Source organism: Crocodylus porosus, unplaced genomic scaffold (assembly GCF_001723895.1).
Source record: "Crocodylus porosus isolate Cpor-Errol unplaced genomic scaffold, CroPor_comp1, whole genome shotgun sequence".
Lineage (NCBI taxonomy): Eukaryota > Metazoa > Chordata > Crocodylia > Crocodylidae > Crocodylus > Crocodylus porosus.
In genome coordinates, this window is record NW_017728886.1 from 270653821 (window position 1) to 270677210 (window position 23390).

At 58.7% G+C, this 23390-nt stretch overlaps 1 protein-coding gene across 1 annotated transcript; it reads right to left on the minus strand.

Moving 5' to 3' along the window:
- Positions 1 to 6224: 6224 nt before the first annotated feature.
- Positions 6225 to 20479, minus strand: NRBP2 (nuclear receptor binding protein 2). The gene is made up of 18 exons (XM_019553903.1): positions 20261 to 20479; positions 19804 to 19905; positions 19506 to 19595; positions 18878 to 18918; positions 18700 to 18794; positions 18406 to 18429; positions 18059 to 18142; positions 17851 to 17906; positions 17200 to 17295; positions 16233 to 16365; positions 16001 to 16103; positions 15795 to 15845; positions 15440 to 15575; positions 11226 to 11279; positions 10270 to 10333; positions 9017 to 9072; positions 7370 to 7434; positions 6225 to 7219 (listed from the first exon to the last, which is right to left on the minus strand). Exons 1-18 carry the CDS (start codon positions 20462 to 20464, stop codon positions 7144 to 7146), a joined length of 1530 nt encoding a protein of 509 aa, XP_019409448.1. The 5' UTR covers positions 20465 to 20479; the 3' UTR covers positions 6225 to 7143.
- Positions 20480 to 23390: the final 2911 nt, after the last annotated feature.

Below are 23390 nucleotides of genomic sequence, written 5' to 3' on the forward strand. Positions count from 1 at the left end.
GGAAAGAAAACTCTCGCGACGCCTTCCCGTTTTCTGGCCTCGCGCACGGCTTCTCGCGAGATCTGCGGCGGAGAACAGGAACTCTCGCGACGCCTTCCTGGCGCCTAGTCTAGAGCACGGCTTCTCAAGAGAGTTGCCTCACGTTTTCGCTCGGGGTTGATGGGGAGGGACAGGCACCGCAAACGTCGTCGGGGGCGTGCCCTGTTTGTGCTCCGCCTCTATAGCCCCTCCCTCCCCCTGTAGGTACTGGGGTTCGAGGCCTGGTGACCCCGCTGCATGTGTTGGGGGTGACGCTGGGGATGGCTGCAGCCCGGCCCTGACGCCTGTGGCACCAACCATGCGGCCACGTGATTTCCCTACCCCGGGCAGCGGGGCCTGGGTCTGTGCTGGGGCCCTGCAGCACCTCTCCACAACACTTCACGGTAGCGGGATGCTGGCGGCCGCACTCCTGCCTTCCCGGGGCAGGTGTGGCACCCGTCCGTGCCGGGGGGTGATGGTCACCTCACCTCAAGCTCCAAACCGAGGAGCGAGACTTGCCTGCACCACAAACGACAGCCATGATGTGGTGCAAGGGGGCCTGGAGGTTCTGCCCACCCTGCTCCGCTGCATGCATTTGCTCGCTTCCCCGCGCCCAAGACCACCGCTCCATGACGACCACCCGAGACCACAGCACCGGCATTTGCCCGCTTCCCCACCCCCAAGACCACCGCTCCCAGGTGACCATCTGAGACTGCAGCAACAGCGTTCACTTGCTTCCCCGCGCTCAAGACCGCCGCTCCATGACAACCACCCGAGACCGCAGCACCGGCATTTGCCCGCTTCCCCACCCCCAAGACCACAGCTCCCAGGTGACCATCTGAGACTGCAGCAACAGCGCTCAAGACCGCCGCTCCATGACGACCACCCGAGACCGCAGCACCGGCATTTGCCTGCTTCCCCACCCCCAAGACCACCGCTCCCAGGTGACCATCTGAGACTGCAGCAACAGCGCTCACTTGCTTCCCCGCGCTCAAGACCGCCACTGCGAGGCGACCACCCAACTGCAGCAATGGTGTTCACTCACTTCCCCGCACCTGAGACTGAACAGCTTTTGCTCACTTACCAGCACCCGAGACCACCACTCCGAGATGACCACCCGACTGCAGCAATGGTGTTTGCTCGCTTCTCAGCACCCAAGACCACCACCCGAGACCGCAGCAACTGCGTTCATTTACTTCCCGGTGCCCAAGGCCACCGCTCCGAGACGACCACCTGAGAAGGCAACACCGGCGTTCATTCACTTCCCAGTGCCCGCTTTGCTCATCTTCATGTCACTCCTGTTCCCAGGTCTTCTCCTCTCTGTCAGTATTTCCAGCCTGTCCATGGATCCTTCTTCTCCAGTGCCATCTTCTAGGACCCTAGTGTACTTGCCCCCTGCTACTCCCCGCTCTTGCCAGGTCACAGCTGAAGTGGGAGCCCAAATGAGTTACTGCATGTCAGTTCTCTCATACCAACTACTTTATTGACACATTCACAGAATATAGAGATGAGCAAGACATCATTTCATGTGGTGTGTGGACTGCCCACACCCAGACCCCACAGGACCTTGAGTCGCCCTTGCAATCTGTGCTGGAGCCTATGCCCTTATGCCCACCCTCCAGATAGTTGTTTCGGGTTTCTCACCTCCAGCCCTCCCACCCCCATGTGGAATACAGCACCTTGAGCTGTGTCACGGTGCATGGAGGGTGCAGAGCCCACTGTGCATGCTATCCTCTCCCCTTGTCCTTGTCCTGTCTGGTGGCTCTGCCCTGCTTACTGCTACTGTGATGCTTAGCAGAAAAAAAAGTGAGGGAGAACTAGAGACTTTATGTCAAAAGCCAGGGGGGGAAGCTGCATGCAGGCCTGGGGGTAGGAGAATGGCATCACGCTACGGAGTGGGCTGGGCTCAAGTGATCAAACCTAGATGGAGGTCTTCTCTTTCAGAGGGGTCCACACCACTTGGACAAAGCCCTGAGAAAAAAGTGGTGGCAGGATCTGTATCCTCCGCAGTGCAAATAATTCAGTTTGAACTCTGCACAGAGGTTTTTGCTACATGTTCTGCTCCAAGATAAGCTTCATCACTCAGTGTTGGCTTTAGCATTTTGACAGGCTGCAGGTGGCTGCAGTGGGGGTTCCTGTCAGCTGCGTGTACTCTGGGGAATGAGGTGCAAAGGGTCCCAGTCTCCATCTGGGTTGCTTAGATGGAGCCCGTGGTTGGATGCAGAACAAAATGTTACACACCCTGCAGAGAGCCTGTGAGAGTCGGCACTTCCTGCTGCACAAAGTTCTGCGCATGCCGCAGTCATCTCTAAAACAACTCTACTGGGATAAGTGGAGTGGTTTTGATTTCCTTGGGACTTCACAGAGAAATATGTAGGATCTAGAGCATGTAACAATATTATGATTGCAAGGGAATAGCACAGCTTGAAGACACAGATGATTTTTACTTCTGTAGGTGCTAATTATGTCTTTTCCAAGTGATTATAAATAGAAATAACTCTTTCTGCCTCATTTGGAAGAGAAGTAGCTTGGATTTTTGCAGTGGATTGTGAAGAATTTACTGAAGGAAAGTGAGGCTCAGTAGATTTGCGCTTAATCCCAAATACAGGGTGGGTGCGTTATTATGCCCCCAGACAAGCTTCCATGAAGTCTGCCTTGTGCTCATGAGCCTTCTGCTGCTCAACAGGTACCTTGTCCTGGAGACACCTCACTGCTGCCAGACATCAGAGTCTCAGATTGCTAGGGCCAGTAAAAAGAGCAGGCATGGAACTGCAGGACTGAGTCCTTGGGCCGTACTCATGGGAAGCCAGCGCACAGTGCATAGCACCTAATAAAGTAGGACACTGCCTACAAAGGGTCATGCCTCTCTGAACCCGTTCACCTCAAAGATACCATCCTGCCCTCCTACTTCTGTTTGTCTTCAGACTAGCACAGATAACCATCTTTGTGCAGAGCACAGCACCAGAGCAGTGCGTTTGGGGAGACTGATTTTTTCTGAAGTCAATAATATAGATTTTTTTTACTTCTGAGATTTCTGAATTATCAAGCTAAGTTAATGTTTTACATGTTTTGAAGTTAAGTCCTAATTGCAAGCTGTGAATAAAAATACTAGTTAATTTAAAAAATAAAATAAAAAGGGAAGTGACAAGCATATCTAAATTCTTGTGAAGCTTATCGGGAATCCTGAAAGTGATGACAGAGGAGGGCACAGTTGGAATCCATTGTTGCTGGAGATCAAAGAGAAGGAAGTAGATAGAATTACAGCAGTAGTGGTGAGGCTCTAAAATATTCTGAAAAGCAGGCAGGACAGTCAATAACACATCTGTATCAAAAGCAGGACAGCTCATCTTATTTCTTGGTATTCTGGCTTTATGCTGTTGATTTTCCATGAATGGATTTGTCATCTAACTAGTTAATGCAAAAGCTGCTGATCAATAAGGTAAATAAATTATTAGTATTTAGTGATTACCAAACTTCATGATGAATTTGTGTAACACAAAATGTGCCTGAAGTTGAAAATCGAGTGGGAAACCAAGAGCTAAATGGACTTCAATAATAACCAAAGATATTTTCCTCTATAACAAAATGTAAACATCTTTTAGCATCATTAAACAACAAGAGAGAAGGATTTATGATTACTTCAAAATAAAAGAAAATAGCTTTTCTTTGCTTTCTTCCAGTTGCAGTTGAGTGTCAGAGTGGAAGGACAGAAAACCGGGGAGTCTGATCCGAGAAAGGAAATGCTTTCATGTCATTGCCCTTAGGTTACGTTTGTAGCATCTCCGCAGTGATGCCAAGCTCCCCTTACTCGCCCCTGTCCACATGCACTGCACGCTCAAAAATGCGTTGTGCTCCCCATTAGAGCGATTCAGGGCTGCGCAGCCCACTCCGAAGGCTCCACCTGCGGTACAGCTCTCTGGACACCTGCCAAAAAGCAAGTATATGTTTTTCAGCACGCAACAGGGCTTGCTTCTTGGCAGAGGTCTCAGTATCGCTACAGGGGCAGTACACATGTGCTCCAAGGTGCCTCTTCCAGGCCTCCTGGTAGCTCTTCAACATTAGCTTCATCCAGGAGGAGTCTCCTAGACATCCAGAAATGGCAAGGATCGATCCTGATGAACCATGAAGAGCAGCCCTAAGGCAAAGACTTGGTAAGAAAGCTGTAAGCTTGTTAATGCTAAAAATATGGGGCCAGGCTCTATTCTCCACCAGTCACCTGGTGCAAGAGAATCAAGGATACTCAGAGAGCTGGCTTCCTGCTTCTCCGCCTGAAATGGTTCCTGCCCTGAAACAAGGTAGAGGAGCCAGAGCTGTTCCGATTTATAACTAGTTGCACTCTATGGAACCATATGGCAGCCCCACATTTGTGCAGTGGGACAGATCCCTAACACCCCAATGCATCCCCCTAGCTTTCCCGGATGCTCTTGATGCAAGAACAGTTGAACTTCCTTGAACAGGAATTTTAACACAGGAAAATGCATCATCAGACAGCTGGGTCACACCTAGATGTGGGACTGTGTCTTGGGATTCACTGTCACTGCAGAGGTCCTAGCACCACTTTAGCAAACCAGCAGAACAACCCCAGTATGCTGCAGCGATGCAGGGGACAGGCTCTTGGATGTATAAGCTGGGGCATATTAAAGAGTAGGAAGGGGGTGATGCATCAGTATGAAGCACTGTTGTTCCAGTGCTGCAGGAATATGACATCTCACCCCAGTGTCCACCCTTCAGAAATGATGTTGACAAGAGGGATGCTGGAAAGAATTCAGATTAGAGCCATGCAAATGATTCAGTGTCTGGAAACCTGGCCTGACAGCAAAAGATTTAATAAGTTCAGTTTAACTGAGTCTAAAAAGAGAGGACAGAGAAGTGACTTAATCGGTGCATAGGTGCCTGTACAGTGGGGAGATTTCAGATGACTCTTTAATTTGGCAGGCAAAGGCATAATAAGATCCAGTGGTTGGGAGTTGAAGCTAGATAAATTCAAGAGGAAATAAGGCACTTTATATTTTTAGAGTGAAGGTAACTGACCATTGGAACAATTTACCTAGTGATGCAATTGACTTCTTTTTACCTAGAATCTTTACATCAAGATGTGTCTTTTTAAAAGTTTTGCTAAAGCTTCACTGCAGGCTGTGGGCAGGAGACAGTCCATGACCAGATGACTATAAAGGTGCCTCCGGCCATAAAGTTTCTGATAATTCACACACACCTTACACAACCGATTTGACAGTGGCACCTGCCTTACCAAAGCAACTGAAAGGGGCTTCAGAAGGACTTGGCAGCTACAAGCTGCAGAGGAAATGTGGTGGCCTCTGTGGAAACCTGGTTTGATCTAATTAACAAGTGAAACAACAATGAGGCAAACCTGAAAACAAGCCTCAGAGGGCTTTGTGGAACTTTCCATTACCTGCCCTCCCTGACTTCTCCCAAAATAAACACCATGGCATAGGTTGATCCAATGAAGGTTGATCATTAAGAAGAGGCTAAACCATATGTTGTAATAGTTAAAGGTTCAGATCTCTGCCTCCAGTCTGTCTTTGCAGAAGAGACTGTGTCGCTGTTTATTGAATCAAGGAGTTAAAAAGCTGTGGCAGTCGAGTCATGGCATTCTGAATTGCACTGATTTTTAATCAACCAGTGAGCTCACCATCAACTTCGTGTGTGTGCTGGACACAGTGGGTAGGCTCATGGCTTGGTTTTGTCTAGCTGGGCACGGAGAAAGCAAATACATCACAAAACCCGTTTGTGCCTTACAGCACAGGCTCAGCGTGACAAGCCTCCGGTTCGTAGGCTGGTGCTAGTCGCTGTGTTGTGCTCTGCAGCTCTCCTTCGTTGGCAGGGTGCACCTTTCTGTGCGTACAGAACAATCTGTCAGCTCGCAGCGCTGAAGCAAACTGCAGTTTGTGTTTCGCTTCATGACACATTTGGGGTTCTTTGGCACTGGGTTTTTAGTGAGACTTTTCCCATGAAAAAATATTTTAGGGGGAAGAGTTGGGGAAATCCCTAAGCCTTGAGGCTGAGCTGACGGTCTGCTGTGGTGCGTACCAGCTGAAAAGCTTCCATACAGTGGTGCTTCATTCCTAAACCTTAGGCTGTCCCCCGTGTCTATCTGGCCCAACCCATGCTTCCAGCATTGTGAAGAGGTTAGGTAATGGATTTGCCACTATACAGTACAACATGGTCACTGGGAGGAAAAGCCACTGGAGAAATCAAGCTGGAACTTGTTGGTGATACATGTCAGCCAGGGAGATGGAGTTGAGAAAGCTGAGCATGAGCCATCAGGAAAAGGAAGCAGCTGCGACACGAAGTTGTCAGCTTGCAGAGTCAAGCACAGGCTTGCCATGGCACAAGAGGAAACATTCAAAGACCACCAGGACCAAACAGCTGGAGCATTTTACCACCCAGCCCTCCTCTTCCCCCTTTTACCTGTCTTTCCTGCCCAGCCAGCTGGGCCCAAGAGAAGCTACATTGCAGCTTCTCCATGTAATGGTGATGACGGACGGTAGTTAATCCACAGACACCACACGTCACTTGGTCAGGTGTGCTCCTTTCCATAGACCTATGGATTTGGCAGTGGTTGCGAGTCTGCACATGCAACACAGCTGGCCAGGCTTGGCCAGAATATCTCCGCAAAGCAGCTTGGATGGAAAGCCAGCACAGCAGGATGCAGCGAGAGGATGCAGCTTCCCGCAGCAGTGCGGGAAGCTGGCAGCATGCAGGCAGCCAGCGCAGCACGGGGAGTCGATAGCACAGTGCAATGCGGCCACAGCAACACGGGAAGCTGACAGCACACAGGCAGTTGGCACAACACACGGAGTTGGCAGCATAGCAGAGAGGGCAGCAGGGCACAGCCAGGCAGAGGGACGTGGCAGGGCAGGGCGGCACCACGCTGGATGCACAGCTCACACCTATCTGCATTTTTTAACCTGACCAGTCCACAGCTCAGATCCCCCCTGTTGCAGGCCAGTGGCCCACATGCCGCAGGAGGAACAGAAGGGGAGACATCTTCCATGCCCCAGCTGCAGGTGTCACACATACACCACCTACTCTCCCTCACTTGCATCAGGTGGCGACTGGAGGGTGCAGTCATGCCCATTCCTAGTTCCAGTGATACAGGCGTCATCACTCCTGTTCACTGATCTTTCCTCCTCTTGCCGTTGTCTTTCCGAACCAGGGCAGGATGTATCCCTCGCACAGGCTGTAGACACACAGCCGAGAATGAATGGCCAGGTTGATTCTGCAGGGGGGAGTTTGGTCGGGACCCTCACAGTTCCTTCCAGCCAAGCACACTTCTCATCTCCTCCTGTGCAGGCCCCTCTCTGACCCGGACCTCTGTGAGGCGACTCACAAGGGAGCAGACCAGTACTTGTGGAACGTGCTCTCCAGGAAGTTGGCCAGCTTCTCGCAGTCATCCTAGGAGACAGGAACAAGCACGGTTAGTTGGTTCTGCATGGGGGACCTCCCCTGTGCTCCCCTACTCAGTGCCTGACCAAGCCAAAAACTCATGTCTGCCATCTCACCAAGGCAGGGGGAGACTTTGCAAGCATGACTAAGGATGTATTATTGATGGTGTTGGTCATGGTAGTCCTTGGGGGAGAGCCAAGAACAGGGTCCCGTTGGCCAGGTGCTGCAAAACCATGGTAGCAGCAGTCCCTGCCCCACAGAGCTCACAGCTGAGGCAGGGCCAGGTCAGACGTGTCTGCAGGGATGAGGGGGTAACGTGAAAAGGGCAAACAGCTCAATGGCAGAAACAACACATTTGGTGCATGGCTTGGTGAAGGTTATGGGTGGGTTTACTCAGGACAGAATCACGCTGATGGATGGGAGAGGGAAGGGAAGGGGGACTGAGTGGGGGTTGACCCCAGGGGGTGGGTACGGAGTGGAGCTGACAGGAAGGGACTGAAGGAGAAAGGGGAGGGCTGGAGCAGCTGCCTGGCACAGACTGGACAAAGGCAGCTCAGAACTGCAGTTAGGGAGAGGGACCCATGAGGGCCCCTGGGTCAGCCCAGCCCCTGCTGCTGCACTGCCCCATTTCAGTGCTTCTCTTGAAGGGGGGCAGAATGGCACGAGGTGTCCAGAGCAGTTCGCACCACGGCCATGCACGACAGAATTCATGCTTCCCTGCCTGCCACCGCCTAGGGGAGGTTTGTGTTTCTCGCAGCTGTAGCACTTGGGGGCCGTAGTTACCCTCAGCTCAAGCAGCCCCTAGGTCCTTCGCCCCAGCTGTTTCCAATTTACGCTCTGCAGCTGGCAGCAGGAACTTGCTGCTGTTCCCTATGTCCTTGGCCTTCCAGTCTGTAGCATTACACTGCACCCCTGTCCCTCCCTTTGGTCCTCTAGGACCTCTTCCTGTGCGATATCCTGATCCTCCTCTGGCCTGTTGATGCCCCAAACCTGTGTCAGCAGCAAATGCTACGAGCCCACGCTGTACCTGGTGCCACAGACCTAGTGCTAGTCCTAGTGCTGCAGCCGGCGAGCAGGGGGCAGCGCCCAGTGCAGCCAATGTGGCTGCATTGCACAGTCATTGGGCAACATATGCAGGCAGCCCTGGGAGCCAGCACCACCCACCCCCCTCACTGGGCTATGCAGTCCGACTGGCACTCCTGTTGAGGCAGGTGGAACACCTCAGCCCTGCCTAACCCAGACCCAGGTGGCTTCGGCACCTCAGAGACGTGGGAGATGGGTGTGGGGCCTTGCACCCAAATCTCCCACCCCCCAGGCCAGTGTCAGTGGGAGGCAGGAGGCTGCCTGGTCTCTCTGCCCATGCAACTCCTTGGCATTCAGGCCTCAGAGCCCAGCTGCACTTGGTGCCCCTGATGTTGTGCCCAGGTCAGAGCCATGTAAGGGGGAGTCTGCTGAAGCAGAGTCTCCAGCCCAAGCTCTTCCCCCTTCTCCAGCACTCAGAGCCTTGGGGTCAGGGATGCAGGGCAGCCACAGGACCTCGTGCTGCTATCCCGGCAGAGGGGGCATGGCCAAGGCTGTAAAGGCAGCTCACCTCATGGATGAACCCATAGTGCACCAGCTCCATGGCCAAATCCTTGGAATTATCAGCTGCGGAAAAAGGGATGAGGTGAGACAAGAAAAAGTGACTTTCATGTCCCCCACCCCTCCGTCCAGGACATCTCATGCACCTCCCTGGGGCGCAGCGCAGCTGGAAGCTTCTGCCAGAGCCGCTTGTCTCGGGGCAGGTGCTGCCAAGTGGCCCTGGGACAGCCCGGCCAACCACAGGGCAGGGACAGCATCTGCAGGCGAGTGCTCACCTGAGCCCTGGGGGGAAAATGAACTTCATGCGATCCCGCCCCACGGGCAGAGTGGGGCAGTCCCGGCAGACCACCCTTGAAGAAACGGCCCATTTTTCAAAAAATTTGTATCCAAGGCCAAATTAGCCCAAACTGATTCCAAATCCAAGAGTCCAGAACCATTACTGGCAAACATCCTCCAGCCGTACCTGGGGCTTCAGATGTTTCCAAAACCTTTGGTAGGCATCCTACTTGCAGGCCCAAACCCGGAGGCTTGGGGTTCGGATGCCCCCGAGTTTTGCTTGCCCTTAGCCATAAGGCCCTAGGAGCAAGCAAGAGGGGAGACTCCCATTTCCATAAACTGGACTTACAACAGCTGCACCTTGGCGGGTACTGAACCACGCCAGAAGAGCAGTGCTCCTGTGGTGTGGTTCAGGAAAACTGCCTTCATGGACACAGATACGTGGTATTTCCCCTGCCAGATTGAGAAGCCACTACACTTCATCTGAGACTTCAGGAGGCTGAGAAACATCCCGTTGGCTCCAGCCCAGACTGAGGCACAGGCTGTGGACAAGCTCCCATCACGGGAGCCAAAGTGGGGCGTCTGGCTGTGGGCTTTGCCACCTCCCATAAGCATTCGTGCTGCAGAAGCACAGCTCACCACTCGCTCACAGCCTCTTTCCTTTCAGCGTAGCTGCGGCCATGGTCTCAGGAGGGACCAGCAGCTTTGAGAGGAGTCATGGAGGCTGGGCCATGGTGACCCAGCTCCCTAGGGAGCCTACAGGCGCCTGCTTTCCCTCCCCACTCACGCTGTGTCCAGTGCCTGCCACCTGGGTGCTGGGATGCAGCCTACCCCCTCCCACAGAGATGGAAGGAGGAGCAGCCTGGGAGCAGACCAAGAGCTCACTGGAGCACAGGCCATGTCCTTCCAGGACTGGGCAGGATCCAGCCCATGGGCCGCAGTGCCCCCCGCACCCGATCAAGGGAGGATGCTCACGAATGCACCTACTTGGCAGCAGGTCGTAGCTCAGATGCCGGTGCAGCTTGTCTTCCAGGACCAGTAGGAGCGTGAGCTGTGGGCGGGAGAGGGTGCGTGTTAGAGGACGGCGCGGGTGCTTGGGCCGTGCCGGCGGCTGGGGGTACACGAGCTGTGCCCTGTGCCAGGCTGAGCGTGAACATCAGAGTGGAACTGTTCCCTTCCTCACCCACAGCTGAAATACAGCTGCTAAAATGGAGACAGGTGAGGTCAGAGAGACACACATGCACACATGTGAAGCCCTGGCTGTGAGCCCCAGGATCGCCCTCTCCAGCGAGACCTCAGGGATAAAGGACCAGGCAGAGACGCACCAAGGAGCCCCCGGAGAATGTCAGTTTGGCTGGGAAATGTCCTAGCACTGCCTGTCTGCAATGACAAGAGTGCCTCAAACCTCGGTCAGGACATGGACACGGCCTCCTCCTTCCGGGGGAGACTCCTCACGCCGATCTGTGCTGTCAGCACCCCCAAAATACCAGGACATGAACCAGCAACCCAGGAGCAGAGCCATTCCCTGCTGGGGCTGGGTGCGTGCAGGGCCTGAGCAGCAAGAGCAGGGAGCTTGGAGGTGGAGCGGACATGGGGAGCTGCTGCCTTGTTCGCTCCGAGACAGCCTACGGCCGGAAGCTAGGCTGAGAGGCCACTGGGGAAAATCAGTGCTGGATTTATTCACACTGAAGCAAAGCCAAGAGCAAATACCTCTGTCTGGGAAACACTCATCTGTGGGACTGTCTCCCCCACTGCCTCAGAGAGCCACTTGCCCACCAGATGGGGAGCTGCCTGGGCCACACTGCCGGGGTGGACTCCCTGGCACTATGTCTGCCCAGCACAAGGCAGGATGGGCCCAAACCTCCTCAGGCCACGGGGTGCTACTGCTGTAAGTCCTGTTGCAGCCTGGAGTGGGCAGCACAGAGCTGACGCTGCTCACTTACATGCCACTGACTCTTGTCTTCGTTCAGCTCCATGTTGCACTGCATCTGCACCACCTAAGAGACACCAAGGGCACATCATCACAGTCCAGGACACACTCATCTCCCCTCCTTCTGCTTTGCCTGTCCCTGGTCACGCTGCATGACCACGTTGCTCTGATGGATGCCCTACCACCCCAGCCACCCCATCCCCATCTCCATCCTCATCCCCAGGCCTGACTGAGTGGCAGTAGGTGCCCCAGAGCAGTCCCGTTCCACCTGCTCATCCTGAGAATCCACAACTGCAGCCACGTCTGTACCACACTGACATCTGACCCTTAGACTGGGCTCCACTGAGCAGCAAGTCTGGTGCCCTGTCCCAGCCGTGCCTGTCACCAGCTGGCTTAGAGGCAGGAGCAGGAGGGAGTTGTGTTATAAGGCTTTTCTAACATGATCCTGGACCTCGAGCTACACACCTATGAAGCAGGAGGATCAGCAGTCTAGAGACCTCTGAACACAGTTCACTTGGGACACGTCAGCGACGGCATTCCTGCCCCCCGCCCCGATACCTCTGACTTCCGTTACCAATTTTCTACATTACAGAAGTTCTACCTTATCTCAACTGGCATCTCTTCCTCCATTCCCTCCTTTTAAAGCAGTCCCGATTTTGGCTGGGACACATCTTGGAATACCACCACTATTCCAGATGACTGGAAGAACGATAATGTCACGCCAAGATTCAGAAAGGATAAGCAGGACATCCTCGGCATTTATACACCAGTGAAGCAGGCGAGACACTGGAAAAGCTCCTACAGGACTACGTGGCCATAATGTAGAATTCAAATAATAGGAATGCAATGACTAACCAGTTAAAGCAGCTGGCTCCTTGGAAATGGGTCTTGCCAAAGACATCTCCTGCCACCCTTCAACAAGACGCTTGTTTGGCTGACAAAGGCACCCGGGCAGATCGGGGCTGTCCAGCTGGTCCATGAGGGGTTAGTTTGAGACTCCTGGCTCCCTCCCAGTGCGGCTCCCCACATCGTTCTGGCTGCAGCTGCAACAGCTGGAGGCTCTTGGCTCCCCCCACCCCAGCTTCTGCTTCCTGCCCAGCCACAGGGGGTGGGAGGAGGGGCATGACGCAGCCCACAGTGCTGGGGGAGCTCATGGCCCCCTCATGGCAGCTGAGGGTGGAGCTGGGGCACCTGCACTCATGCACCCATGTGCATGGTGCCACAGGGGTAGGGAGCACCAGCATGCTCAGTGCAGCAGGGGAGCACCTGGGGGACTTGTGGCCCATGCTGGTGTGGACCCATCGACACAGCCCCCATCCACTAAGAAGCTGGCCAGCCCTCCTGGAAATAAAGGTACTTAGACCTCGTGTCAGACTTGATATCACGGAATAGTCACAGTACAAATGAGCTGCATAAACTATTGATACAGCACAAGTCAAATGCATTAAGACCTGGCTACATGCCGGGGCTCCATAAGCAGCTGCCAGCAGGGAATCATCCCTGCAAGGCAGCATTTTTGGGGGGTTCTGCAGGGCCGGGTGCTGGGCCCATCATGGCTCTGCATTGCTCAGATTCAGCAGGATTCAGATAATGCCTGCAAGGATGCTGGGAGAGAGGAGGAGGACAGGGCAGTGGTACAGAGAAACCAGAATCTCTTGGTAAGACGAGCCCTCCCCAAAAGCAAGATTAGGGGCCTGGGAGCCAGCTGTTCCAGCTGGACTCCAGAGCAGAGGGCAGTCTCCTGCAGAGCCAGGGCCGAGAGGAGCTAGGGGTCACATCGGACATGCAGCTAAGCACAAGCTCTGCACTTCTACGATTATTTGCATGGCAGCAGCAAGCAGGAAGAGGAAGGTTGTCTTATCTACTTGTGACATTGTTAAAAACTAGGAGGCAGGCAAAAGAGAGCCACAGAAGTGGTCTGAGGGCTGGGGAAGACACCCCGGAGAGAGAGCGAGGCCAGAGCATTGGTGCTGCAATGATCCAGAAAATGTGGAAGAAACAAGGGTTTTTTTGGTGGTATCTTTTCTTGGACCAACACAGAGTTGGGAGAGACATCAGACAAGCTTTGGGCACAACGTGCCCTTCTCCAAGTCACTTGCTTTCAAAAGAGGGATGGAAAAAGCCGAGTCTCTAGGTTGACACAGTCTCCCACCCCATCCTCATTAAAAAACTAGGCAACTGTGGTATTGATGCCTACACAGTCAGATGAATTGCAGACTGGCTGAAGGGTCGGACTCAGAGGGTGGTGGTGGATGGGTCATATTCGACCTGGGGGGAAGTGGGCAGCGGAGTCCCCCAGGGCTCAGTCCTGGGGCCTGCACTGTTCAATTTCTTCATCAGCGATTTGGACGACGGGGTGAATTGCAACCTGTTTAAATTTGCTGATGATACCAAAATTTGGGGTGAGGTGAGCACGCTAGCAGGGCGGGAAAGACTGCAACAAGACCTGGATAGGTTACAAGAGTGGGCTGACATAAACAGGATGCATTTCAACACTGACAAGTGCAGGGTGCTGCACTTAGGCAGTAGAAACCAGCAGCACACTTATAGAATGGGAAACTGCCTTCTTGAGAGCACGGAGGCAGAAAGGGATCTTGGAGTCATTATTGACTCCAAGATGAACACGGGCCAACAACACGAGGTCAGGGTTGGCAGGGCTAACCGGACCTTGTCGTGCATCCAAGGTGCATCTCAAGTAGAGCCAGGGAGGTGATCCTCCCCCTGTATGCGACGCTGGTCGGGCCACAGCTGGAGTACTGTGTCCAGTTCTGTGCACCCCATTTCAGGATGGTTGTGGACAACATTGAAAGGGTCCAGAGGAGGGCCACCCACGTGATCCGGGGACTACAGGGCAGACCCTACACTGAAAGACTGCGGGACCTAAACCTGTTCATCCTTCACAAGAGAAGGCTGAGGGGGGACCTGGTGACGGTCTATAAACTCACTAGGGGGGACCAGAAGGGTTTAGGGCAGACACTGTTTTCCCGAGCACCCCCCCGGCATGACAAGGAATAACAGCCACAAGTTGTTGGAGAGGAGGTTTAGATTAGACATCCATGAAGTAGTTCTTATGGTCAGGGCAGCTAGGATCTGGAACCAGCTTCCAAGGGAAGTGGTACTCGCTCCTACCCCGGGGGTCTGTAAGAAGAGGCTTGATGACTACCTGGCTGGACTCATTTGAGTCCAGTCTTTTCTCCCACCCAGACGGGGGGGTCGGACTTGAAGATCTACAAGGTCCCTTCCAACCCTACTTCTCTGATTCTATGATCATCCGGAAGGAGAGGGGGTGATTGGTTTATAGCATAGAAGCACCTTCGTGGACAGGAAGCGTCGGATACGGAAGGGTTTTGGAACCAGGAGAGAGCGGAGAAATGGAAACCAGTGACCGGAAGCAGGATCCAGACCAATTCAAGTGGAGGATGGCACGATTTTTCCCCATGGGGTAGCCGCTGCTCATAGCACAGCGCAGTGGGGCTGGAAAGGACCCCAGAGGTCACTGCTACTGCAGTCCCCAGCCTGAGGCAGGGCCACCCCTATCCAAACCATCCCAGACAGGCCCTGGTCTGACCTGTTGCTAAAGCCATGCAGGGCAGGGAGGTCAGTTGTGCAGCAACAAGGGGAAGCAGGGGACAATGGCCGTCAGCGACCTGCTGCAGCGAGGGATGTTAGATGCACTGGAGGGACCCAAGGACCAAGCCCCAAGGTGACGAGGGGTCAGACACCTAGCAGTCCCTTGTGGCACTAACTCTAGCAACTCCGAGAAACAAGTGGTGAGGGTCTGTGACTCCGCACCGCCAGGCGCCCTCCATCCACCCCCCCACCACGACTGTCCCCACACTCTGGTTCTGTTGCCTGGGCTGGGCTGTCTCTCGCCCTCTGTGCACACCCAGCACGAAGGGGCCCGAGCACAGCAGTGGTCTCGGGATGCTGCTATACCATTGGAGCCAAGCGAGGATCAGAGCCGCCCTGCAGCCCTTCCGGCATGAGCCGCACCCCAGCCTCCAGGTGCAACAGACTCTCGGCCCCGGTGCTGCCCATAGACCTGCTGGGAAACGAGCCGGAGCCATGGAGCCAGAACCAGGCTGGGTCTGGGCTGAGGACGGGCTGCCTCCACCCTGCCCCGAGGGGAGCCCCAAGAGGCCAGGGGGAGAGCAGTCGGTCCCCAGGGCGAGGGCGTGAGGATGACCCCACCCCCAGCAGCAGCAAGGGCTGCTGCCCCGTCCTTACCTTCCTCGTCTCCACATCAAAGGGCTCAGGGGTAGGAGTCTTGGTTTTCTGGGGGTCCTCCTGGGGTTGGGACAGCGCCCGCGGGAGTGCCAGGGGTCTTGTCACAGCGAAGTTCATCAGGGGATAGATCCCGTTCCTGACACAGATGCAAACAGGTGAGGAGGGCCCGACGCCAGCCCAGGCAGGGCAGTTGGGCCAGGGTCAGGGCTGGGGCAGTCCCTCCGCTCCCTGGACACCTCTGACTGCAGCCTGGGGCCAGAGCTCCACCAAGGGCAAGGCAGCAGCTCAGGAAAGGTGCAGGGGCAGATCGGGAACTGGCTCAGAGCCCAGAGACACCCGCAGCCCCCGCTCTCACCTGACGTCCTCCAGGAACTTGTCAAGCTCCAGGAAGGAGACCTCCGAGTACCTGAGGGGGCAGGAAGGGGCCGTCGTGGGGCACAGCACAGAGCAAGGGTGACGGGGCCGGGAGACTGGGAGCAGCCAGCTCCCTGGGTGGGTGATGGAGGCTCCTAGTCCCTGTCCACCCCACACCCCCCGGGATGGCCCCTCCCCGGCTCTCACCTCCACTGCACTGAGGGCTGCCCCTCGCGTCGGATCTCTGCCATCACCATGTTCAGATCCAGCTCCTTTGTCTTCTCCTCCACCACATTCTCTGGCATCAGGTCTACAGCAAGGCCAAGGGAGCGGCACTGAGCTGGGAGCTCCGGCAGCACAGGGGGCCCGGTGCCTGGCCCTCACCCCTGCTCTGGGGCAGACTGGGCCCACTCGCCCCTGCCGTGCCCCCACCACTCACACTGGTTGTTGATGAAGCAGTGCGCAGCCAGTAGCTTGAGGGAATGGACCTCGAAGAGCACCCGGTGGAAGAGCAGGTTATGGGCCGTCGGCCGCTTGTCCGGGTTGAAGGTCAGGCACGACAGGATGAACTCCTGGCAGGCGGAGGCAGGGGCATGATGTGCAAAGGACCATCTTCTGGCATCCCTTGTCCCCAGGACCTGCTGCTCCCAAAAGGCCTTCCCCTGCCATAGCCCCATGGCCAGCCCCGTCTCCTGCCCAGCCTCCGCCTCCGCCTCCCCACAGCGGCACAGTGGGCCCATGCGTGGCAGCTCCGCAGCGCCGTTCCAACAGCAGCATCCCTGGGACATGCAGTGTGTGCAGCTGGTGACGCCTGCCAGCATCCCCAGGGGAGCATGTGCGTGGGGATGGCCTGGCTTCCTGCTCCAAAACTCCCTGTGTGCGTCCCGACGAGGCAGCGAGAGCCTGCGGGGACGAGGGTGCTGCGGCGGGTCTGCCTGACACTGCCTGCGTGGGTCTGTATGCAGCCCCAGCCTGGGGGCTGGTGGTGGAACTGGGAGAGCCCAGCGCTGGCCAGAGACACACCGGGTCCAGCTCCTGTCTGCTTCTTGGTGGTGGCAGAGGCAGGCCCAGAGGCCATGCTCCAGGCACCATGCGCTGGGCTCTGCTGCCAGTCTCAGGTCCTACCCCCACCAACTCTGGAGCAGGCAGAGACCTGACCTGCCTCCAACGCCTCGCGGACCAGCAGCCCCTGCATACCCCCGATGCTGCTCCCCAGGCCTGGAAGCACTGGTGCACCCAGATCCTCTCGGCTCTCAGGTAAGCCCCTGCCCTGGGCTGCAACCAGCAGAGGCTGCTGGTGGGATCCTGCACAGCCGAAGGCCCCAGGGACAGGCTGGGGCAGCCATGGGACCCCAGTGACAGGCTGAGTCCCAGAGCTGCCTGGCCAGGCTTGGAGCTCTGCTCACCCGCATGTTGGGATCGTCCAGGGAGTGCCTGGCCCGAGTGATCGCCTCCTCCGAGACCCGGGCATCCCCGTTGCTCTGGATCTCCAGCACGGCCATCTGGTAAGAGCAGACCTCAGCTGTGTCCCTGCCGCCCCCCAGCCCAGCTCCCTGGGATGGGCTGGGGCCCACATGCTCTCAGGGTTCCCACTGCCGTCCTCTCCCCACTGCATGAGGGCATCATGCCCCAGTGGCCATGACCATCTCACCCCCGTCTCCTGGGTCCTCGGACTCTGTGCAGCACACCTCTCTGCTCAGGTCTGGTCTCCCCCCGGACCACAGAGGACAGTGGGAAGCCCTGGGGCAGCAGCTGCCCCCATGGCTGCAGGGCAGATGGCCCATGCCTTGCAGGCGGAGGGTGCAGGAGCAGCCGTGCCTGCCTGTGGGGCTGGATGGGCCTTCACAGGAGAGCAGCCTCAGGATGGCATGGGGCAGGGGCAGGCTTCCCACGCTGTCCTGGCAGGGGCTGCGCTCTGCCGGGAGCTTCCCCATCGCAGCAAGGCGTGGCAGGGAACGGCGCCTGCAGGGGTGTGGGCCCCGGGTCCCCGCAGGGTCGGGAGATAGGGAAGGGCAGGGGGACACCTTGGTTTGCGGCAGGGTCCTCTTGCTCCCTACCTCCAGGGCGCACATCCCAAAGGAGAAAATGTCCACAGCCGTCCCGTCGGCCTCTCCTGCAACCAAACCGCACCACACAGGGCTCCAGGCCACCGCCGGCTCCCCTGCTCTGTGCCGTCTCCTGCCCCTTCCTCCCCTGTGGACCTGCCCCCCATTGTATCCCGCAGCCCCCGGACCCATGTCCACCCCCCGCGGGACTCGAACTCACGGCCATACTCCGGGGGGAAGAAGTGCATGTTGCGCTGCTCCTCTCTCTCGGTGCGGATGGGGCTGCGGAGGTGGTCAGGGAGGGCTGTGGGCGGGCACAGGCTCAGTGAGTCTCAGCCAGCTCAAGGCGCCTCTACGTTTGCTCCTAGAGGTGCAGCCTGCCTGGGCTGGCAGAGCCCTGCGCCCCCTCCCTCAAGGGGATTCCCCCATGCCCCACAGGCTGGGGCCAGGCTGCGAGCCATGCCAGGCCCACGGTGCCTAGGCCTGTCCCCGTGCTGTGGGGAACTGGACCCCGGACACCCCACAGTCAAGGGGGCTGGGAACAGTGCCCGCCGGGGGGATACTCACCATTTGCAAACACCCGTTGCCAGACTGCAGCGGGGGCAGGTCCAGAGGCGACGCAGTGTGGCACAGTGCAGTGGGGGGGGAGAGGGGACAGAGGATGACCCCAGCCCTGGCACACTGAGCACCTTCATAAGCCAGTCTACCCGGGCCATTGCCCTCCCCTACCCTTCAGCCCGGCAGACCCCCGCTGCAGCCCGGCACTCTCCTCCCTCACCCTCCCATAGCAGCCCAGCCAGGGAAGCCTCCTTGCCCTGACAGCTGCCCCCACCAGTGCCCCGGCCCTGGCCCCAGCAGTACCTGACCCGATCTTGATGAGCCCGTTGTGCTGGATGAAGATGGTGTCGCTGGTCAGGTTGCCATGGATGATGGGTGGGTCGCAGGCATGCAGGAAGCTGTGGAAAGGACCGGCCCCACTAAGCTGGTTGTGGCCTGGCCTGGGACAGCGCGGGGGTCGCAGCCCGGGGCAGGGGCTTACCTGAGAGCCGAGAGGATCTGGGTGCACCAGCGCTTCCAGGCCTGGGGAGAGATGGGAGCGTCCGCATGGACGGAGGAGCCTGATCAGCACCCGGGACCCCACTGCCCCAGTGGGGGAGAGCCCAGTCCCGCCAGGGCACGGTCAAGCCCCACCACAGGCCCCGGTGCTGAGCGCTGGCAGGCTGAAGGCCACATGCCCACTTCTGAAGCTGTGTCTGTCCCTGGACCCAGGACTTGCCCATACGAGCGAGCAGGGAACAGGCTCTCCTGTAACCTGACGCTGCCTGCACGGAGCGGCTCCTGGCACGGCGCCCGCAGCAGAGTGGTGTTTACCAGCACGGCCAGGAGCAGAGTCCCCCCCAGAGCTCTCCTGGCCAGGGAGGGCTGTGGCCCAGGCTGGGGGAGCCCAGGCATCGGGGTCATCCTGTGCCGGGCGGTGGGGGAAGCTGGTCTCTGGTCTGGCCCAGCACTGGGGGGAGCAGGGCCGAGGGCCCCACGCTTGTCCCTGCAAGGGTGTCTGCACCCAGATCCATGGAGGGGGCTTCCTCCCCTTGGCACCAACTGCACCCGTCTATGCCACGCGCACCCGCCCCCAGCCTCTGCCGGGAGGGCAGGAAGGGGGGTCTTACCCGGGCGTTCATGGCCTTATGATTCTTCTTGGTTTTCTTCAGGAACTGCTTCAGGCTCCCCGAGGACACGTACTCCGTGATGAAGATCACCTGGCAGGCCGGGCGCAAGGGATCAGCGGGACAGTGCTGCCCACCCTACAGTCTGCGGAGGGCCCCATCTGCACCTGTGTGCAGCCACCCCCGGCCCCGGGAGCTGGATCAAGGACTGGAGCCCTGGGGGCCCCCCGGCCAGCACTGACACCCCTCAGGGCAGGCACCCCTGGGCTCGCCCCTCCCCACAACCCCCAGCCGCCCTTACCCGAGCCTTGGAGTCCTTGGCGCCCAGCCAGTACTTGTGCAGCTTCACGATGTTGGGGTGGTCGACGAGCACCAGCTGCTCGAACATGGTCTTGATCTTCTCCTGCGGGGACGGCAGACAAGGGGCATCTCACAGCCACTGCAGCAGGCCAAGGGCAGAGGGTCTTGGGGAGCAGGGGAGGGTGGCGCAGGGCTGTCTCGAGGGTACAGAGCACCCGGGGGCTGCACAGGGTCTCTGGGAGAGCAGGGAGCCAGAGCAGCTTGGTGCCTGGCCCAGGAAGCAGGGATGCCCGGGGTCCTCGAACTGCCCCAGCAGGCGCTGGCAAAAGAGCTTGGCTATCGCTGAGACCCCGGCCCGGGAGCCCATGCTGAGAATTAGCTAGGATGATGCCCCCAGCGCTGGGGGCGCAAGGGGCTTTCCCAGCCAGCTCTGCCCCATGGGGACAGGAGCCACTCACCTCATGGGCCTTGAACGCCTTCTTGTCACAGAAGAGCAGCTCATTCCACACCACCTCCACGCCCTCCTCCGTGTCCATGGCCAGGAAGGTGCTCTGGATGCCGGGGATGTTCCCCTGGTTCACCTGCGGGAACCGGCGGGTGTGAGGCTGCGCGGCCAGAGCCCTGCTCCCGGCAGGCTGTGGGGCTCGAGGCTCCCTGGCCATCAGGCAGGGACTGCTCAGCCAGGGACCACCGCCAGTGCCCCATGCATCCCCCTCCCGCACCAGGGACTGCGCCGCGCCACGCCGGGCCGGGCAGGGATATGCTCCCGTCTCCTCCCAGGAACGCACACTCCTCTCCTCCCCACTCCCTCCCCAGAGCAAGGGGGGCAGCTCCCGCGCCCCCACATGCAGCTCCCCACAGTGCCCACCCCAGCTGCTCCCTGCTGAGGACAGACAGAAAACCCCAGCAGGGGTGCAGCCCCACGGTGGCCAAGGGCTCCTGCAGCCAAAGCCAGGGCCAGAGCTCCCTCCTCTGTACCCCTGGGGGAGAGAACACACTCGCTGTCACACGTGTGCACAAGCGTGCAGGGACCCATGCCCACGTGCATGCACGGTGGCTGCACAGAGGGCAGGCAGAACTCGAGGCACCTCTCAGAAGACTCTCAGCAGCTGGCAGGATCGGACCTTGAACCCAGCCCAACCCCCTGGCCTCCCCCAACCTGCTCCATCTGCCCAGGGCCTGCGGGCCACCGGGGAGGGGGCAGCCCCCAAGCCAGGCCTGGCAAGGAGTGGGGGAAGCATGGTCAACGGCCAGAGCGCCCATCGCCCCAGCCCCCGAGAGAGCGGGCGGCGCAGGCCCAGGACGACTCCTCGCTTCCCGCAGCCCGGACGCGAGCCCACGCTCCAGGGTCCGATTGCCAGGCCCGGCATGGCCCGGGCGGCCTGTCCCGGCGCAGGCACTGCAGGAATGACACAGCAGTCCTGGTGGGCTGGGAGGGTGGCGGGGCCGGGCAGGCAGCCCGTGGCCTGTTCCCACAGCAGCGAGGCACAAAGCACCTCTATTCTCCCTTCTCTGCCCGCCCAGGCTCCACGTGTTTCACACAAAGACCAGCACAGAAACTGGGGATGCTGCCAGCCAGTCCGGCCCGCCCGGGTCAGCTCCCTCCCCGCGTGCTGGCAGTGGGCGCAAGGGCACCGGGAGCGCAGCCTGGCAGCTCGCATGCAGCAGGCGGGGGATAGGCGGGGCCCATGTGCGGCTCCCCGATTCCCTGCCTCCAACGTGACCCGCGGCCCCAGGGAGCCCATCCCTGGGGACAGCCCCGGTTGCTCTCCATCCTGGGCTCGGTGCATGCATGGGAGGGGGTAGCAGGCACGAGTGTCCCACCCTGAGTGCACCAGGACGGGGGGGCAGCTGGCGGCTTCTCGGGGCTCGATCAAGGGGCTGAGGAAGCAGCTCAGTGGGGAGCGTGTGGTGCACCCGCAGCCATGGAGACTGAGAGCTGCTGGCCCCACGACCTGCAAACCTTCCCTGGAAAATCACCTTGCAAACACCATCACGTGCCCATGAGCCACCCCCAGGCTGCAGGGCACGGCCCAGGCCCACAGGAAGGACTGTTCCAGGGGAGTGTGGCCGGTGGGGCCAGCATAGCTCTGGGACAGCCGTCCGTCCGTCTGTCCAGGCTGCGCACTGACATGCCAGGCTCAGTCTCCAGGCAAATCCTTGCCTGCGCCAGCGTCTCAGCCGCTTCCTTTGATCCCCAGACGAGGTGCTCGGGTGGGGCTTCCCCCAGAGCTGGCGCAGGCGGCGGGGAGCCCGGCGGGGCCCGTTGGCTGTTGCCCTGTCACTGCGACCCTGCCCCAGGCAGCTGGCGATTGTCTGATCGCGCGGGGGCTGCGCAAGGAGCACCCGGCGCCCCGTGACCAGGCCAGGCTTCAGCACAGGAAGCAAAGCCCTTGCCCGGGGCAGCGAGGGGCTGTGCCCACCCTGGTCTGGGAGCCACGCACTGAGCAAGGACAGAACGCAGCACGGAGGAGCCGCCGCGTTTGCCCGGTTGTTGCTCACAGCCTCCACACCAGCGGGCAGGAGAAAGTGGTGCAGGTCCCCCTCGCTCACTCCCCACCGTTCAGGTCTGCCCATGGCCAAGTGCACGCGCTCTGCCCAGGCAAATGCTCGTCCAACCCCAGCCCCAGCAGCTCGTCTAACCCTGGTCCAGGCGGCTGTCACAGCTCCTCTTGCTACCTGGGGCCAAACAGGTGTGGGTGCAGGTGCAGGCGCAGCCACCCATGGGGAGGGGACTCGTGTGCGACGCGAGACTTGGCGTCCATGTCCATGAACCAAACCCTTCTGTGCCGGCCTGCAAAGCAGAGAGGTCAAACCCACTTGCCCTGTGGCTCTGCCCAGCACTGAGACACGCTCCTGACCCGGAGCTGTAATGGGGGCAGCTGGGGAGGGGGACCAGAGGGGCACCAGCCCTGGGTGCCGCTACAAGGGGGCACCCAAATCTGCCTGGAGTCTTTCCACAGTAGGGGCTGCCCCGCACAGCCAGACCCAGGATGTGGCAGCTTAGCCTGCACCCAGTAGTGGGTCTGGGGGCAGAAGCAGGGTGCTTCCCCCCAGGGCACTGCAGTCACAGCAGGTGCAGCCCTGCACCCGACAGCACGCCGGCCCAAGCCCTTGCTGCCCCACCCGCGCAGCTGCCTCCAGCAGGTGACACCTCCTCCCCAGCCCTGCAGCAGACACGTCCCTGCCCCCCAGCCGGCGCTCTCTGGGTGTTGCACGAGCCCGACTGCCTGGCTCCAGTGATAACTCCAGGTCCCGCTGGCCCTGCACGGGTGTGATGGCCTCCGCAGCAAGCCAGCCGCCCAGCTCCACCCTCAGCACTCAGCTCAGATCCCGACATGCAGGGCTGCCACGGCCTGGACACTGCCAGGACAGGGGGTCCCGGGGGCCTGCCATGCCCCCAGCCAGAAGGGGCTAAAGCAAATGCCACAAAGGGGGAGAATTCGCTGCTCCCCCCACACTTCTGTGCATTGCATCTCTATGCCAGCTCGCAGCCCTCCACCTCCAGCTCTCGGAGGAGCGACATGATAGTGAACCTGCCCTTGCTGAGCGGGCAGCATGTCGCGGGCCCATCCTGGACGCACGCCC